We start from the raw sequence: 15,155 nt of genomic DNA, 5'->3' as shown, positions 1-15,155 counted from the left end.
TAATCTACAATAAAATCATACTATATACATAAACGAAATAAAATTAGCATCAATTCTTTTATTTTAAATGAAATATTAGCTACATTATTTTTCAATAATTAAAGTCAATAATCAATCCAAAAAACCTTTATATAAATAAATATTTATTACAATCAATCATTAATTAATCTCAAACGAGTAGTTCACATTGGATCTCACGGTTAACACAAACAAATCAGTTATCCCTTGAATGAGCCCTATGTATATAAACGAAAATATATGAAACGGTTTCATCACGGAATGAATTATTTGAAACAATTTCAAATTCTACGATCCAAACACAACAAAAATTTCAAATCCTTCCACAAATCCAAATATTTAAAAAGACATTTCAACAAATCGAACGGGATCTTATTGTATATTTATACATTCTATGAAGTTTCCGAACTTACTTTTGAGTGAAATATACTGAGTATATTTGAATAAGTTATCGTTTTTACTTTTACATTTTACATTATATACAAGAAAAAAAGAAATAAAAAAAACACAAAAAGAAATAAAAAAAAATAAAGATATATGTGGGTGGTTCATCAATCTTGAATCAAGCTGAACCTTTTGGTTCATAAGAATGCCTATGGCAAAAGATCTTAACTCTCTCAAGAGCTTCTTCGAGAGAAGATGGTTCTGCGGCAAAAGTTATGCGTATCCAATTCTTCAGTCCCACTGTCAGTCCTGCAAAACCCAGTAGACGGTAGTTGTTAGAGTTTCATATCAGTTAGACTTGATAAATTATCCTCAACATATGCTAAAACTGTCAGAATATGTGGAATCTCCAAAAGAGCCCTTGAATAGAATATGTGGTAGACTTTGACTCTAATACTATGTGAGAATATGTGAAACCAATCCAAAATGGAGAATGAAACTTCAAAATCTCTAAAACAAAAATACATTCAAATGCAAGAAATTCTCTATTTTGAAGATTACAACATTGATTATATTATTAAAATATTTCATTCATGGTATCAGAGTCAACCTCTACCACTCTAAAGACTCGACACTTTGGGGCAATCAGTGCCCGTCTAGGGGGCGTGTTAGAGTCCCGCATCAACTAGATCAGGACCATTTATCCTAAATATATGTTGAAACCTCCCGTCTCTTTTTTGGGGAGTAGTCTAACAGGGTTTCACATATTCTCATAGTAATAATGTATTGAATGGAACAAAATAATCAACGCATATTAAACGAGGATGACAGTCGAAATCTTTTTTGTTTTTATCACCTGGAAGAAGGATCACGGATTCTTCTCTAGCTAGCTTGAAACAGAAGTCGATGTCATCGCTGATATCTTTTAGCATAGAAACATTAAGTTTCACCATGACAGCCATGGATCCCTGCGGTTTTGTTGGGCACGTTAAGCACGGGATTTCTTCTACTTTCTCGACACAAAGATTGGAGGTGTGTTTCAGTATGCTGAGAGTTCTTGCGAAGAACGCATCGCTGGTTTCCTTAAGAATTTGAGGAACTGCTGCCTGAAATACCCAATATGCAGGTTACATAACCGGAAACGGACTGATTTAATGTGATTCACCGAGGAGAATTGAGTCCATATAGAATTGCATACGAATTTTCACTATATGGAGAAAACAATGTAAAAGAAAAACTAAAGACTCACACAGATACAACTGTTCTACCTTTTGGGGTAGATGACAAATCTGCGTACATCCCACCCATCAGGCCCTATTTTTTGAGTGGAATATACTGGATTCATTTGGTTTGGTTAATGTAAAAGAAAAACTGGCACTATCTAACCCCAAGAGAGATGGGACATCTGCAGACTAAGGGGCTGTTTGGTTGATTTTCCATCAAGTCCTATATGGATAAAGTTGTAAATGTCCGTTAATTTGTTTATATAGATTGAGAAGCCTTCTGTTTGGGAGGGTTTTTCATGGATTGATAGAACATGTTTTTTAATTGGGAGAGACACGTTTGGAAATATTGGCTTCTGCATAAAGCTCCCCCTAAAAGCTTGTTAACAAGTCATTTTCTATATCATTAAGCCACTACCAAATAGTCATGTATAGTTGACCAAATAAGCTGTGAGTCTCATTAAGTTCATTAAGTTGCTCACAAACTGACCCTAATACATATGACATTTTGACCAGGACTACGACCGTCATCAAACAGATTCTTTATGATTTCTCCAAAACGGATGGAAAATTACATTTAACTTCAATAATTTCTCCACTCATTCTTACATTTATATTTGGAGATTTTTTTTCCTTTCATACTTTCTCCATTTTAGAGAGTTTTGGAGGACCCGTTGGTATTTAAAAATAAGTTAAAAACTCCAAAATATCCGGTTTCTCCAATTTGGAGAATTTGTTGGATATGCTCCAAGATTCAAACAAATAGATCCAAATTGTAGATTTCGAGTATTCATTTAGATACATGTAATATACGAAACCATGGAACTACCGACCTGTATAAAGGTTGCAGGACCCCCGCAAATATCAAAGTACTTCTTAAGACGCTCCACGGTCTGAATGAACAACAAGGAAAAGATTTAGAATTTGTAATCAATTCAGAAATACTGTCCCAAAATAAGTGTCCACGATGAAAAAAGCACACGGTTTTAGGAAAGTGTATTATTACAGTTTAGTGAACTAAATGACAATCTTACCCTTAATAATATAGAGGAAGTAATAAAATTATCCATCGTATAATTAAGGGTAGAATAGAAAAGTATGCACTTATTTTTTTAAACGGACACTTATTTTGGGACAAAATGGATATGTGGACACTTATTTGGGGACGGAAGGAGTAAGAAAAGCCATGATGGTAACAAAAGAGTTCCCATTCAACTCATTTTCCTATTTTCGTGACGAGTTCCGTTGAACTCGTTTTCCTTTCTTTCTCTTCATCAAGATAGACCACGCAAAAAGAAACGAAATGGGAACGATGAATGGCACTCAAGATTTAACAACCCTTTTGTGCATAAATTACAATTAAACCACGGCAATTCAAGATTTTGGTATACAATAAAAGTCGACTTCTTGTAAGCTAAGAAGTCACAAAGAAAACCAGGTTTATATACCTTTGCGTTTTTGAAAATTCCGTTAGGATCAGTGGTCACAAACCACCCAAGCCGCCAACCGGGAACGATCCATCTTTTTGACAAAGATCCAAGCGTAAGGACAGGCACCATCGATCCAAAAACACCCATTGGCACAAAAGGGTTCGGTCCAAAGACTAAATGCCCATAAACTTCATCTGCTATAACTACAATCTTGTGCTTCTTTGCAGTTTCAGCAATCTGATTACATTTGACCAACACGATCAATTAGTACCTCAAATCATTAGCCAATTGCACAAAAGATTAAAATAAAGATCATATATGCAGATACCTTCTTTAAATGTTGAAAACTATAGACATTTCCACATGGATTCCCGGGGTTTATAACGACTATTGCAACCGTATTCTCATCAGCCAATGCATCAACGGCATCGAGGTCAACCTCCCAACCGTTCTCGGGAAGAAGGTCAAAATGGCGGATTTCGACATTTCTAAAACCAGCACAGAGATCATAGATTGGGAACCCTGGTCTTGGAACCAAGATGTTTGCATTTGGTGTGGCTAGAATTGATATAGCTACTTCTATAGCTTGTGTACAGCCTGCTGTTATATATACATCATCTGGAGATAACTTGTATGGAAGATCTATGGACAAATATTCACTGATTGCCCTGCTTTGACCAGAATGACATAAAAGCTATAAGCAAATTAGGGGTTGGTTTGTTTGGTTTTTCGTTAAGTCCTGTATGCAGAAAAGCTGTCTGTGTGGATTAATTTGTTTGTATAGATTTGGAAGGTTGTTATTTGGGAGGGTTTCTTTATATATAGAAAGAAGTGTTTTTCTTAGTCGGGAGGACATATTTGGAAAAAAAAAGCATAAAGCTCCCCTAAAAGCTTACTGAATAAACCACTTTAAATATCACTAAACTACTACCAAACAGTCATATATAGCTGATCGAATAAGTTGTGATTCCTAATAAGCTCGTTAAGCTGCTAACAAGCATACCCTAAAGTATCACTTTTGAAGTAAGCTATCCGTTCTTTTACGTCATTCATAGTATCTGATTAAATTTTGTATCATGCATTTCTACAAACAGTTAGTGTTCATGACTGAAGTCTTCTTCTGGTGGTCATGGTGGTTATATACAATCCATTCACTGTTAAAAACATAAAAACCTCTCTAGAAAATAATCAATAAACCCCAAATAGAATCTAATTCCGAAAACGAATGGAAGATTCATACCTTCTTGTTTGAGGAAGACCAACGGTAGGAGAATACCCATTGAATTTCTGACAAGTGAGAGCATCAAGAACAGCATTTTCTGCAACAGAAGTAGTAGTGAAGCAAGAAAAAGCAGTTGGGTCACCCATCCCAAGAGAAATCACTCTCCTCTTCTTCTCATCATCAAGATTTGCCATTAACATTCCAAGAATCCCTTTTATTGTAATATTTTTTGGGGTCTCCATCTTCATATTCCCATTCTCCATTTTCTTTACAGAATGCAATGATGCTATGTGCATAGAGAAATAACAAAATATTGAAATGCAGATTCACCCCCAAGTGTTGGTGGTTTGCAAAATCAACCACGGATTGCGTTTTTTTTATTTTGAGAGTTTGGGGAAGCTCCAAATTTGAGACGTGTGCGATCTTTCACGACTCTCCTTTGTGGTCTACACTTACCCACGCGCCATATTTAACAAACTGTTGTCAAGAAGACAACTACTTCACAGTTAAATTCTACCGTTCAAACAATAAGACTAAATATTGTTAGAAGATTTGAATCGATATATGTGTAAATTCATATGAATAATCTGTAATGTTAATTGACATTTGAATCTTCAAATATGATTCTTACTCAGTAAGTGAGAGTAATAATTCTTACCAAATATAAATGTAGTATACGGTGTTGTATTAATAGATCAAAATCTTATCTGGTAAGTTAATTGATAGTGTTGAATCTTACCAATAAACACGTTTTCTTTTACCAATAATTCACATATGAATAGTTTATTCACAAGTTCTCAAGTTTTTTTGTCTTTTGTATTTGAACCTCCCCGCATTCCAACGTTTTATATATTAAAACAATCATACATATTATCATATACGATCAATCAGGTAGATTGAACGTTGTAAATCATTGGTCAGGTCGAGTTTTCTTAGCTTTCTATATCTGGTCGTAAATCGGACCAACTCAACTAAACCAGCCAAATTACTTTGGTTTGATTAGCTTTTGATAATTTCAACCAGTTATGGAATACTCATAGATAGACTGTTTGCAAGTTGAACACATTAAAATATTATGCTAATTTTATCGTCGAAAAGTAAACAGTAACAAGAGTAACTGCATTTTTTGGACCCAATGATTGTTAGAAATTACGAATACTGTTTGTCATTTATTATCTTTTACGGTCTTTGTGATGTGCAAATTCTTATGAATTTGGCCGTTGCTTTAAACGATATTTCACCTTTCGGACTTTCAGTACAGATACCATTTTGTAACCGATCAATAATTGCTCGATTAATTTCGGTAGTTGATGCCTTTTTCAAGGTGAATTCGTTCATGATTTTAACGTACAAGACATTACAAAACCTCCTTATGGTTATAAGATCTCGATTTATGCCTAAATCGAGATAAAGTGAATTGAAATTTATGCATGATCAAATTCCGTGTAACTGTGAATTGTGATTTCTCACGAGTCCACGTGATAATTGTGATTTCTCACGAGTCCCATATTCAACACCGCATGGACAAAAAAAATGTTGTTCACTCTTTTAACGTTATATGTTGGTACGAGTTGAATGTGAAGGTGTTTGTTTACGTGGGTACAAAGTATTCGTATTATTTATTACGAGAAAACGATGGTACCAACGAGAAAATTATGGTACGAATAAGAGACGAACACAGTAAATAATTGTAAACTACAGAGTCCGGCACAACAATAAATTATAAATTATAAAAATGAAAATAATAATGATTCATAAACCGTAAAAATGAAAGGGCAAATTGCATGAAAAAAATAACGTATTTTAATTTGATTCATATTCTGAGTAATGTATTTTCAAAACTTTCATTTTTGTATATAAGATATAAAGTTTTAAACATTTAAGTACCCGGATAACAAGTTGAAGCATTAACCGGTTATCATGCTGATGTGGCGAGTGATGTTTTCTTGACGTGGCTAGTGACATGGAGTTTTTTAATTTAAAATTAGTCTTCAATCGTTACTCGGGTACTTAAATATTTAAAATTTTACATTTAAGATAGCAAAATGAAAGTTTTAAAAATACATTACCCAAAATAAAAATCAAATTAAAATACATTACTTTTTCGTACAATTTATAAAAACGATAATCAAATTTTTTAACGAACCATAATAAAAACAATCAATTTGCGGAGGGTCCATTTCCCAAAGTCACAATTAAAGCGTATCAAGAGAGATCGTTTGTTGTTGATCCCAATCCCAATTTTCAATAAAATATTGATAAAAATGATTGGTTTGAACTTGGCTTCAAAGATCAAAAGTAGAAGAAGGTCTCAGGTTTAAATCCAAGAAATAATAAAAATCCTCTTGTGGCTACGGAGGTTCAAATGCTGCAAAACAAGTGGTCGTTCTGGGATTAGTCGGCTCGCATATCGGATTAGATATCCAAGTTAATAAAAAAATATTGATAAAAATAGATAACTATATTTATATATCTTTGCAATGGGTTGAATTCCGGTAAGATGAGAAGTTATGGTGAGAAGCGTAAGAAAAAATATCCACATTTGGATCAATCTTAATTAAATGTCAATACTAATGAGGTGCATCGACATGCACCAGATCAATTCACTTCTTAAGTGCAATTAATGGATAGAAATTAGATTAAAAGTGATCAAAAGTTCATATATCTTTTTACGTTTCTCACAATGACTTATCTTCTCACACGATCCTTCGCCTCTCCACTACACGAGTAAAGTTTTAAATAAAATTTTAAAAACAACTTATTAAATAATATATATATAGGCCTAATCAAATGAAAACTAATTAGTTGTGATAACCGTGAGGTCCAATCTCAATCACAAATCAATAGATAAATTAGGAAATTTTTTATTTTGATAATTTTTAATTAAAATTTTAATGCAAAGACATTTTAGGTATTCTCTCTCCTATCTCCTCTCTTCTCTCTCCGTCCCCTGGCTTCCGGCCACCGTTTCCGGCCACCGTCCCACGGTGATATCATAGTGGTATCACAATGCATCTTATACGTGATTGGTATTACACTATGGTCGTTTGTGCGGTCGATCGGATATGTAACACAATGGTATCACAAATTCACAATGCATCTTATATGTGCTTGAGTATCACACTGTGGTATCACCGGAGAATGGTGGTGGGAGGACGATGGCCGGAAGACGAGGACGGAGAAAGAAGAGAGGAGGGATGAGAGAAAATACCTAAAATGTTCTTGCATTAAAATTTTAATTAAAAATTACCAAAATTATAAATTTTCTAATTTATCTATTGATTTGTGGTTGAGATTGGATCTCACGGTTACCACAAACTAACCAGTTCTTACTTGAATGAGCCCCTATATATATATGTATATATATATATAGGGTATATTTCAAATACAACTATGTCCATTTGTACAACCAATACAACCCAATTAATTGAGATATTATAGAAATGATGAGAGTTCATTTATTATGATTTGAATATTTATGGAAGATGAATAAAGTTCATTAATTATGATCAATACTTTATATTAGGAAATAATCAAAACTTCTATGAAATCACATATTCAGCAAATTAAATGGACGGTTGAGATTGAGTTGTATTGATTGTACAAATTTAAAGGGTTGTATAATAACCCACCTCTATATATATACATATATATATATATATACATATATATAGGGTATATTTCAAATGCAACCATGCCCATTTGTATAACCAATATAACCCAATTAATTGAGATATTTATAAAAATGATAAGAGTTTATTTATTATCATTTGAATATTTATGGAAGATGAATAGAGTTCATTAATTATGATTAATATTTTATATTAGGAAACAATCAAAACTTATGAGAAATCACATATTCATCAAATTAAATGAACGGTTGAGATTGGGTTGTATTGGTTGTATAAATGTAAAGGATTGTATAATAACCAACCTCTCTCTCTCTCTCTCTCTCTCTCTCTATATATATATATATATATATATATAGTTGGGATATGTGAACCCAACATGTTTTCGTGAGAACCGTGAAACCACAGTTTTACATTTGAAACTTCACAACAAAACACTATGAAGGTTCGGATTTCTTTTACCTTCACAATGTTTTGCTGTGAAGTTTCAAGTGTAAAAACGTGGTTTTACAAAAACATGTTTGTCTCATGTGAACTTAGTCCTATAAATCGATTTTAATTGGATAATGAACGTGCAAACATGATTTCCCTTACAAACCAAGGAACGAAAGGGTGCACAACACAGTGTTCTCATTCATCTTGAATAATGAAGGTGAATTTTTTTTCTGATTAATATCCCGTAAATATCTGGGATACGTGACACTCTCGTTTGTCCCACAATTCGTAAAAGAAGTCAGGTTATTGTACTTAAAAGATATATTAACAACATATTTTGCAAATAATAAATATTATACATTAAAATACAAAATTAATAATAACAATAATTAAAATACAACACTTAAAATACATATTACAAAAATAAATAAAATACACACCTCAATGAGCTATTTTCATAATTTTAAATCGTTAGAACCCACTAAAACAAGCCTTTTAACCCTTTATTTTCCAGTCTTATTGTAAATTTTTATAGGATAAATTACATGAAAAATTAACGTAATTTAACTTAATTTTTATTTTGTATAATGTACTTTTAAAACTTCCATTTTGCTACATAAGATGTAAAAGTTTAAATATTTAAATACCAGATAACCGGTTAAATACTAATTTTAGATTAAAAAAATTAATGTCACTAACCACGTCAGCAAATAATACTGAGTTGGATACCACATCAGCATGATAACCGGTTAATGTTTCAGCCAGTTACCTGGGTACTTAAGTGTTTAAAACTTTACATCTTAGGTACCAAAATAGATGTTTTAAAAGTACGTTACCCAAAATAGGAATCAAGTTAAAGTACGTTACATTTTCATGCAATCTGCCTTTTTTACAAGTACTAACCTTTTACGTGGGATTATACTTTTAAGTGAAATATACTGAATATATCTGATTTAAGTTTTATTGTATTTTTTTTATAGCTATACAAGGAAGAACTTGTAAATATTTATGGTAAAATCATGAAGAGGTTTGAGGGTGGATCAAACTCAACCTTTTGGTTCATAAGAATGGGTATGGCAAAAGGTCTTCACTCTTTCAAGAGCTTCTACAAGAGATGATGGCTCAACGGCAAAAGTTATCCGGACCCAATTCTTCAGTCCCACCGTCACTCCTGCAAAACCAAAAAGACGATAGCTGTTAAAGCCCTACATCAGTTTCTCTTAGATAACTTATCGTCAATAAACGTTGGATTTGAAGAGTATTCTAACAAGGTTCCACGTCCTTTACATGGGATCATAGCCAAGGTCTACAACTTTAGAGACTCGAAACTCCAGAGGAGTCTATGCCCGCCCAACCACGGTTAGAAGGGGTGTGTCAGGGTCCCACATTGAATATATGTCGGAATCTCTTTTATCTACTCCATGACTCTTTTTTTAGAGTAATCTAACGGAGTTCCACGTAGAGGTGCACAAGGACCTACCCTTGATGGGTCCTAAAAAATTCAGTTATTTTAACTTAAAAGAGATAGGGTCGGGCCTTAACTAGGGGTGAGCAAAGGCGGGTACCCAACCAAAATTCATAGAACTGGTTCTTTATATTTAGGAACCAGTTCCAATTCCGGTACTGAGTCTCTGGTGTCTAATTTTTTTTTATCATTTCATACTATAAAAAAAATAATTATTAATCTGTTATAAAGCACCAATTTTAAAGAAATAAATACTACATAAAATATTTTTGAGCATGAGTTTTTCTGGTCCAAGTGTATCTTGTTTTTACCACGAAACCTATTTTAGAGTTTGTCCGGCCTTGATCCACCGGTTTTCGGTTAACCAAGGACCGGTTTTAGGCATTATCCCGAGTTTGTTTTAACCGGTTAGTGACTAGCCCTAAGTTCAAAATTTTAGACCAAAACGGGTTTTCGCCTGTATCTTTTAACTATTTCCTTTTAGGACTGTCATGGGATCTTACTGGTTCAAAATCAGTTAACCGATCCGTTATATATCTCTAGTTCCACATATTCTCACAACAATAATGTATTGTATGGTACAAGTCATCAATGCATATTAAATGCGGATGAAAGTCGTAATCTTTTTTGTTTTTATCACCTGGAAGAAGGATCACGGATTCTTCTTTGGCCAGCTTGAAACAGAAGTCGGTGTCATCGATGATATCTTTTAGCATCAAAACATTCAACTTCACCATCACGGTCATCGCTCCTTGCGGTTTCGTTGGACATGTTAAGCACGCGATGTCTTTTATTTTCTTGACGCAAAGATCCGCACTGTGTTTCAGTATGCCGAGAGTTCTTGTGAAGAACACGTCACTGGTTTCCTTGAGAATTTGAGGCACCGCTGCCTAAAAATAACGAATATGCAACTTGCATAGCTGGTAAAAACATCTCTAATAGATTTTTTTTATAATTTATCCAAAATAAAGAAAAAAAACTGAAATTATCTTATTAAAATATTCCATACATTTAATATTCAAAGTAACTTTCAAATAAACTTTAAAGTAAATTACATTTTTAGTCCTTGTGGTTTGTTAAAAACTACGAATTTTGTCCATATGGTTTGGAAATTGCAGTTTTCGTCCCTATGACTTGTAATTCATTGTTATTTTTGTTCTTGTAATTTATAACTTATTGTTGTTTCGGTCCCTTTGGTTTACAATTCTTTATTATTTTGGTCCCTTGGATTTTAAAGGTAGAAATTAGTCCATAGACGAAAATAACAATAAATTGTAAACCATATGGATGAAAAACGTAATTTTTTGGGAGAAAACTGTATTGGTGGAAACAATAAAAAGAATTTTTTTTCTCTTCATCATTTAATTTTGCAGAGTTCTCCAAATTTAGAGATTTTTACCCTCTCTCTCCTACTTTCTCCATTTTGAAGGATCTGTTGAAGCAAAAAACTGATTAAAAACTCCAAAATTTCCATTATGGAAAATCTGTAGGAGATGGCCGATTTATTGTGGTTCCCCCAAGAGAGTCGATTCCACATAGAATAATATACGAGTTTTCACAATATGGAGAAAATAATGCAAAAGGAAAACTCACAAAAACAGCCACTCTACCCATTGGATAGATGACAGGTCTGCATATATGATGTATATTATCCCCAGACCCTACTTTTGAGTCAGATATATTGGGTCTACTGATACAGATAAAAGTTGACCAAGACCAAGATTCAAACTGATACACAAATTGTAGATTTCGAGTATTCATTTGAATGTACGTAACATCCGAAACCACGGAGCAACCAACCTGTATAAAGGTTGCCGGGCCACCACAAATATCGACGTACTTCTTAAGGCGCTCAACGATCTGAGGAAAGAGTTAGAATCAATAATCAATTGAACTTCCGTAAAGAGTCTTGTTCAAGGTTCACGTACCTCTGCATTTTTTAAAATGCCGTTAGGATCGGCAGTCACTAACCACCCAAGCCGCCAACCGGGAACTATCCATCTTTTTGACAAAGATCCAAGCGTAAGGACGGGCACCGTCGAACCAAAAACACCCATTGGCACAAACGGGTTCGAGCCAAAGGCTAAATGGCCATAAACTTCATCTGCTATAACTACAATCTTGTGCTTCTTTGCAGTTTCAGCAATCTGCTTACATTTGACCAACAAGATTCAATTAGTACAGTGCAACAAAATTGAGTTTATAAGACGCCTAAAATAAAGATCATGAAAGCTAAGATGCAAATACCTTCTTTAAATGTTGAAAACTATAGACATTTCCACATGGATTCCCGGGGTTTATAACGACTATTGCAACGGTATTCTCATCAGCTAATGCATCAATGGCGTCGAGGTCAACCTCCCAACCCTTCTCGGGAAGAAGGTCAAAATGGCGCATTTCGACATTTCTAAAAGCAGCGCAAATATCGTAGATCGGGAATCCGGGTCTTGGAATCAAGATGTTTGCATTTGGTGTGGCTAGAATTGATATAGCTAGCTCTATAGCTTGTGTGCAGCCTGCTGTTATATATACATCATCTGGAGATAACTTGTATGGGAGATCCATGGACAAATATTCACTGATTGCCCTGTTTTGACCAAATGATATAGAAGTTAGAAGATGAATCGACATTGAGAACGGAAATATATCATGAAGAACGATAATGAAATCAAAATGGGAGAAAAATTAACAAATGTGTAGTAGTAGTTGTGGGGTTATTATCGTAAATAACCACATGGTTTTACTTTTTAGTCACTTTTAAACTTTTCTTTACAAAACAACCAAGAAACCGCAAGTCAACCTTTTCTTGCGGTTCAGCAAGTTATGCCATGTCTTTGCGGTGCCGCAAGCTACTACTTTGGTTTGCTTTTTGTGCGTCGATGCATGTCGTTGCAGTGCACCCACTTCTCATCTGGATGCTTCAGAAAATATCAAAAACTACAAGGAAAAGTGTCTTGTGGCGTTGACTTGCGGTTTGTTGGCTATTTTGTGAATTCTTTTGGAGATGGCTAAAAGGCAAAAAAAAAAGTTCCCCATATGGTTATTCAAACCTAAACAGGTGCATCTTTCGAACCCCTAAATTTTTTCTCTTGTAATAATCGAGTGAGTGGTAACACAAGACTACACTCGGTCCTTAGCAGGTCCACCCTACCGACAACCCCAACCGGCCCCATATGTGAGAAGATATTTCAGGGTCAACTTGGTGGTTGAGGCTAGCAGACGGGTTCAAGCCCGTCTTCGGCATGATTCAAACTTGAACCTATTATGTATTTAAGCAAAGTCGGTCATTCCTTTTGCTAACTGAGCTACATGGGCATCTCATATAAATCTCCTCTTTTTTGCTATATCCAATGAGCTTAAATTTTTGTAAGGTGCATTTCAACAAACACTTGGTGTTCATTACTCAAAGTCCTCTTCTGCTGTTGATCCATTCAAAACTAAAACACAAAAACATCTCGAAACAAAAAATCAAATAAAACACAAATACCTTCTTGTTTGAGGAAGACCAACAGTAGGGGAGTAGCCATTGAATTTCTGAGAGGTGAGAGCATCAAGAACAGCATCCTCAGCAATGGAGGTAGTGGTGAAGCAAGAAAAAGCAGTTGGATCACCCATTCCAAGAGAAATTACTCTCATGTTCTTCTCATCGTCAATATTCGCCATTAACATTCTAAGAATCCCCTTGATGCTCAAATTTGGCTCCGTCTTCATATTCACACCCCCATTCCCATTTTCCATTTTCGTTACAGAATCGAAAGATTCAGTTGTTTGCGAAGATGAACAAATTGGTCGTTTGCAACCTCAACCGTGAATTGCCTTTTATTATGAGAGACTCCTTATTCGATCAGCTATATGTTACAGTATGATGGTGACTTTAATCATATTAAGTTTTGAATGAAATTTATTTTGATAGTTGCTGAATGATTTGATGTAGAATAATTAAGTAATCAGAACGAGAGACTCTCATGATATACTGTAAAATAAAATATAATTGTTTGGTAATTATTTACAATGAAATTAGTATGCTTAATAGTTAAGAGAGACCTATGATACAAAATTATTTGGAAGGTTTTAGAACATCAAGAGGAAGACTTTTTTTGCCAAACAATATTCACCTCTTAACGATTCAGAGGCTGCCTCTTAATGTAACTGTTAAGAGGTAAACAAACAACCCCTAAGTTTTTCTCAAAGACGCCCCTTCCACTTAAAAAAACACGTTGATTCTATTTATGAAAAACTTGTTCAAACAAAAACTTCCCAATTTATACAGTCATATCAATCCACCCAGATAGATTTATACATACAAGACTTAACAGAATACAACCAATCAATCTCTTATAATTGTCCACCAATCACGTGAATACACATCATTATATGAAAGGTCTGAACATAAACTAAATAAATTTATATTTACTAAAAATCTGATATGTGTTTCATGTGATGGATATACTATACGTTTTTACAAAATCAGCTATTTTCCACAACTCTCCTTTGTGGTGTACAGTTCCCGACATATCTCCTCCTGTAATCTATCATTTTTTAGTACGTCTTCTATACTGAACGATAAAAACATGCTCAAAACAATGCAATTAAATTTTCACTTTTAACCTTTCTAGATTTAAATTGTTATTTTTTTATTTTTTTGAAGTATATAATATTTATATACGACAAATAAAACACATAAACTCACACATCCTCCTCACCTATGGTTGGGTTTGAACCATTGATCTCTTAAGAGGCCAAATGCTCACGTACCGTTAGACCAAAAGCCTATTATTATTTTTTGATTTATTATTTTTAACTATTTCAATGTTTATCTATTACTCCTCTTACTTTTATATTTTTTATTGGGTTAAATGCATGAAATAACAACATGCTTTCATAAATTTTCTTATTATAACATTCTATTTTTGTTTTTCTTTATTACTACAATGTAATTTCAAATTATTTTTTATTAAGGCATTGTACTTTAAAAAATCTACCCATAATAGCAATGGGTAACCTGTTACCTTTTAAACCGGTTAATCCTTTGACTTTTTTTGCTTGTGTGGCTTTAATGAGGTGATGTAGATGACACATCATTTTGATGACTTAACTAAAATTAAATTAAAAATATATTTCAAATTATTATTAGTGATTTTTATTTTTCATTGCTATGATCTAAAAAACATTTAATTTTTTTTTTTACTTTTTCTTATTAAGTTGCATGCAAATTAAATATTATTAGAGTAAAATATTTATTAAATAAATATGAAACATTATTTTCGAGATATATTTTGTTTGTAAAAAAAGTAACTTTTCTTATTTTATGTTGTTCAAATAAATACATATCTTTTAAAGTTCTCTTTA

At 33.5% G+C, this 15,155-nt stretch overlaps 2 protein-coding genes across 2 annotated transcripts; both read right to left on the bottom strand.

The window, feature by feature from the left end:
* Positions 1-395: 395 nt before the first annotated feature.
* LOC112500435 (probable aminotransferase TAT2) lies at positions 396-4,598 on the bottom strand. Its single transcript, XM_025103930.1, has 6 exons — positions 4,296-4,598; positions 3,384-3,723; positions 3,074-3,292; positions 2,459-2,518; positions 1,259-1,508; positions 396-711 (listed from the first exon to the last, which is right to left on the bottom strand). The coding sequence occupies exons 1-6, from the start codon at positions 4,571-4,573 to the stop codon at positions 581-583; spliced, it is 1,278 nt and encodes a 425-aa protein (XP_024959698.1). The 5' UTR covers positions 4,574-4,598; the 3' UTR covers positions 396-580.
* Positions 4,599-9,387: 4,789 nt separating this feature from the next.
* On the bottom strand, positions 9,388-13,526 carry LOC112500443 (probable aminotransferase TAT2). Its single transcript, XM_025103939.1, has 6 exons — positions 13,294-13,526; positions 12,054-12,393; positions 11,735-11,953; positions 11,607-11,666; positions 10,447-10,696; positions 9,388-9,512 (listed from the first exon to the last, which is right to left on the bottom strand). The coding sequence occupies exons 1-6, from the start codon at positions 13,515-13,517 to the stop codon at positions 9,388-9,390; spliced, it is 1,218 nt and encodes a 405-aa protein (XP_024959707.1). The 5' UTR covers positions 13,518-13,526.
* Between the last annotated feature and the right edge of the window lie 1,629 nt (positions 13,527-15,155).

Source organism: Cynara cardunculus (genome assembly GCF_001531365.2).
Source record: "Cynara cardunculus var. scolymus isolate 2C chromosome LG 17, CcrdV1, whole genome shotgun sequence".
In the NCBI taxonomy this organism is placed as follows: Eukaryota; Viridiplantae; Streptophyta; class Magnoliopsida; order Asterales; family Asteraceae; genus Cynara; species Cynara cardunculus.
This window is presented reverse-complemented; position numbering and strand designations above follow the sequence as displayed.

Coding starts and splice junctions, on each gene's coding strand:
- LOC112500443 (XM_025103939.1), bottom strand. CDS start 13,517: ATGAAGACGGAGCCAAATTTGAGCATCAAGGGGATTCTTAGAATGTTA. Junction 12,394..13,293: donor GGTCTTCCTCAAACAAGAAG/GTATTTGTGTTT, acceptor TGGTCAAAACAG/GGCAATCAGTGAATATTTGT. Junction 11,667..11,734: donor GCATTTTAAAAAATGCAGAG/GTACGTGAACCT, acceptor CTCTTTCCTCAG/ATCGTTGAGCGCCTTAAGAA.
- LOC112500435 (XM_025103930.1), bottom strand. CDS start 4,573: ATGCACATAGCATCATTGCATTCTGTAAAGAAAATGGAGAATGGGAAT. Junction 3,293..3,383: donor GTTTTCAACATTTAAAGAAG/GTATCTGCATAT, acceptor AAATGTAATCAG/ATTGCTGAAACTGCAAAGAA. Junction 1,509..2,458: donor GTCCTGCAACCTTTATACAG/GTCGGTAGTTCC, acceptor TGGGTATTTCAG/GCAGCAGTTCCTCAAATTCT.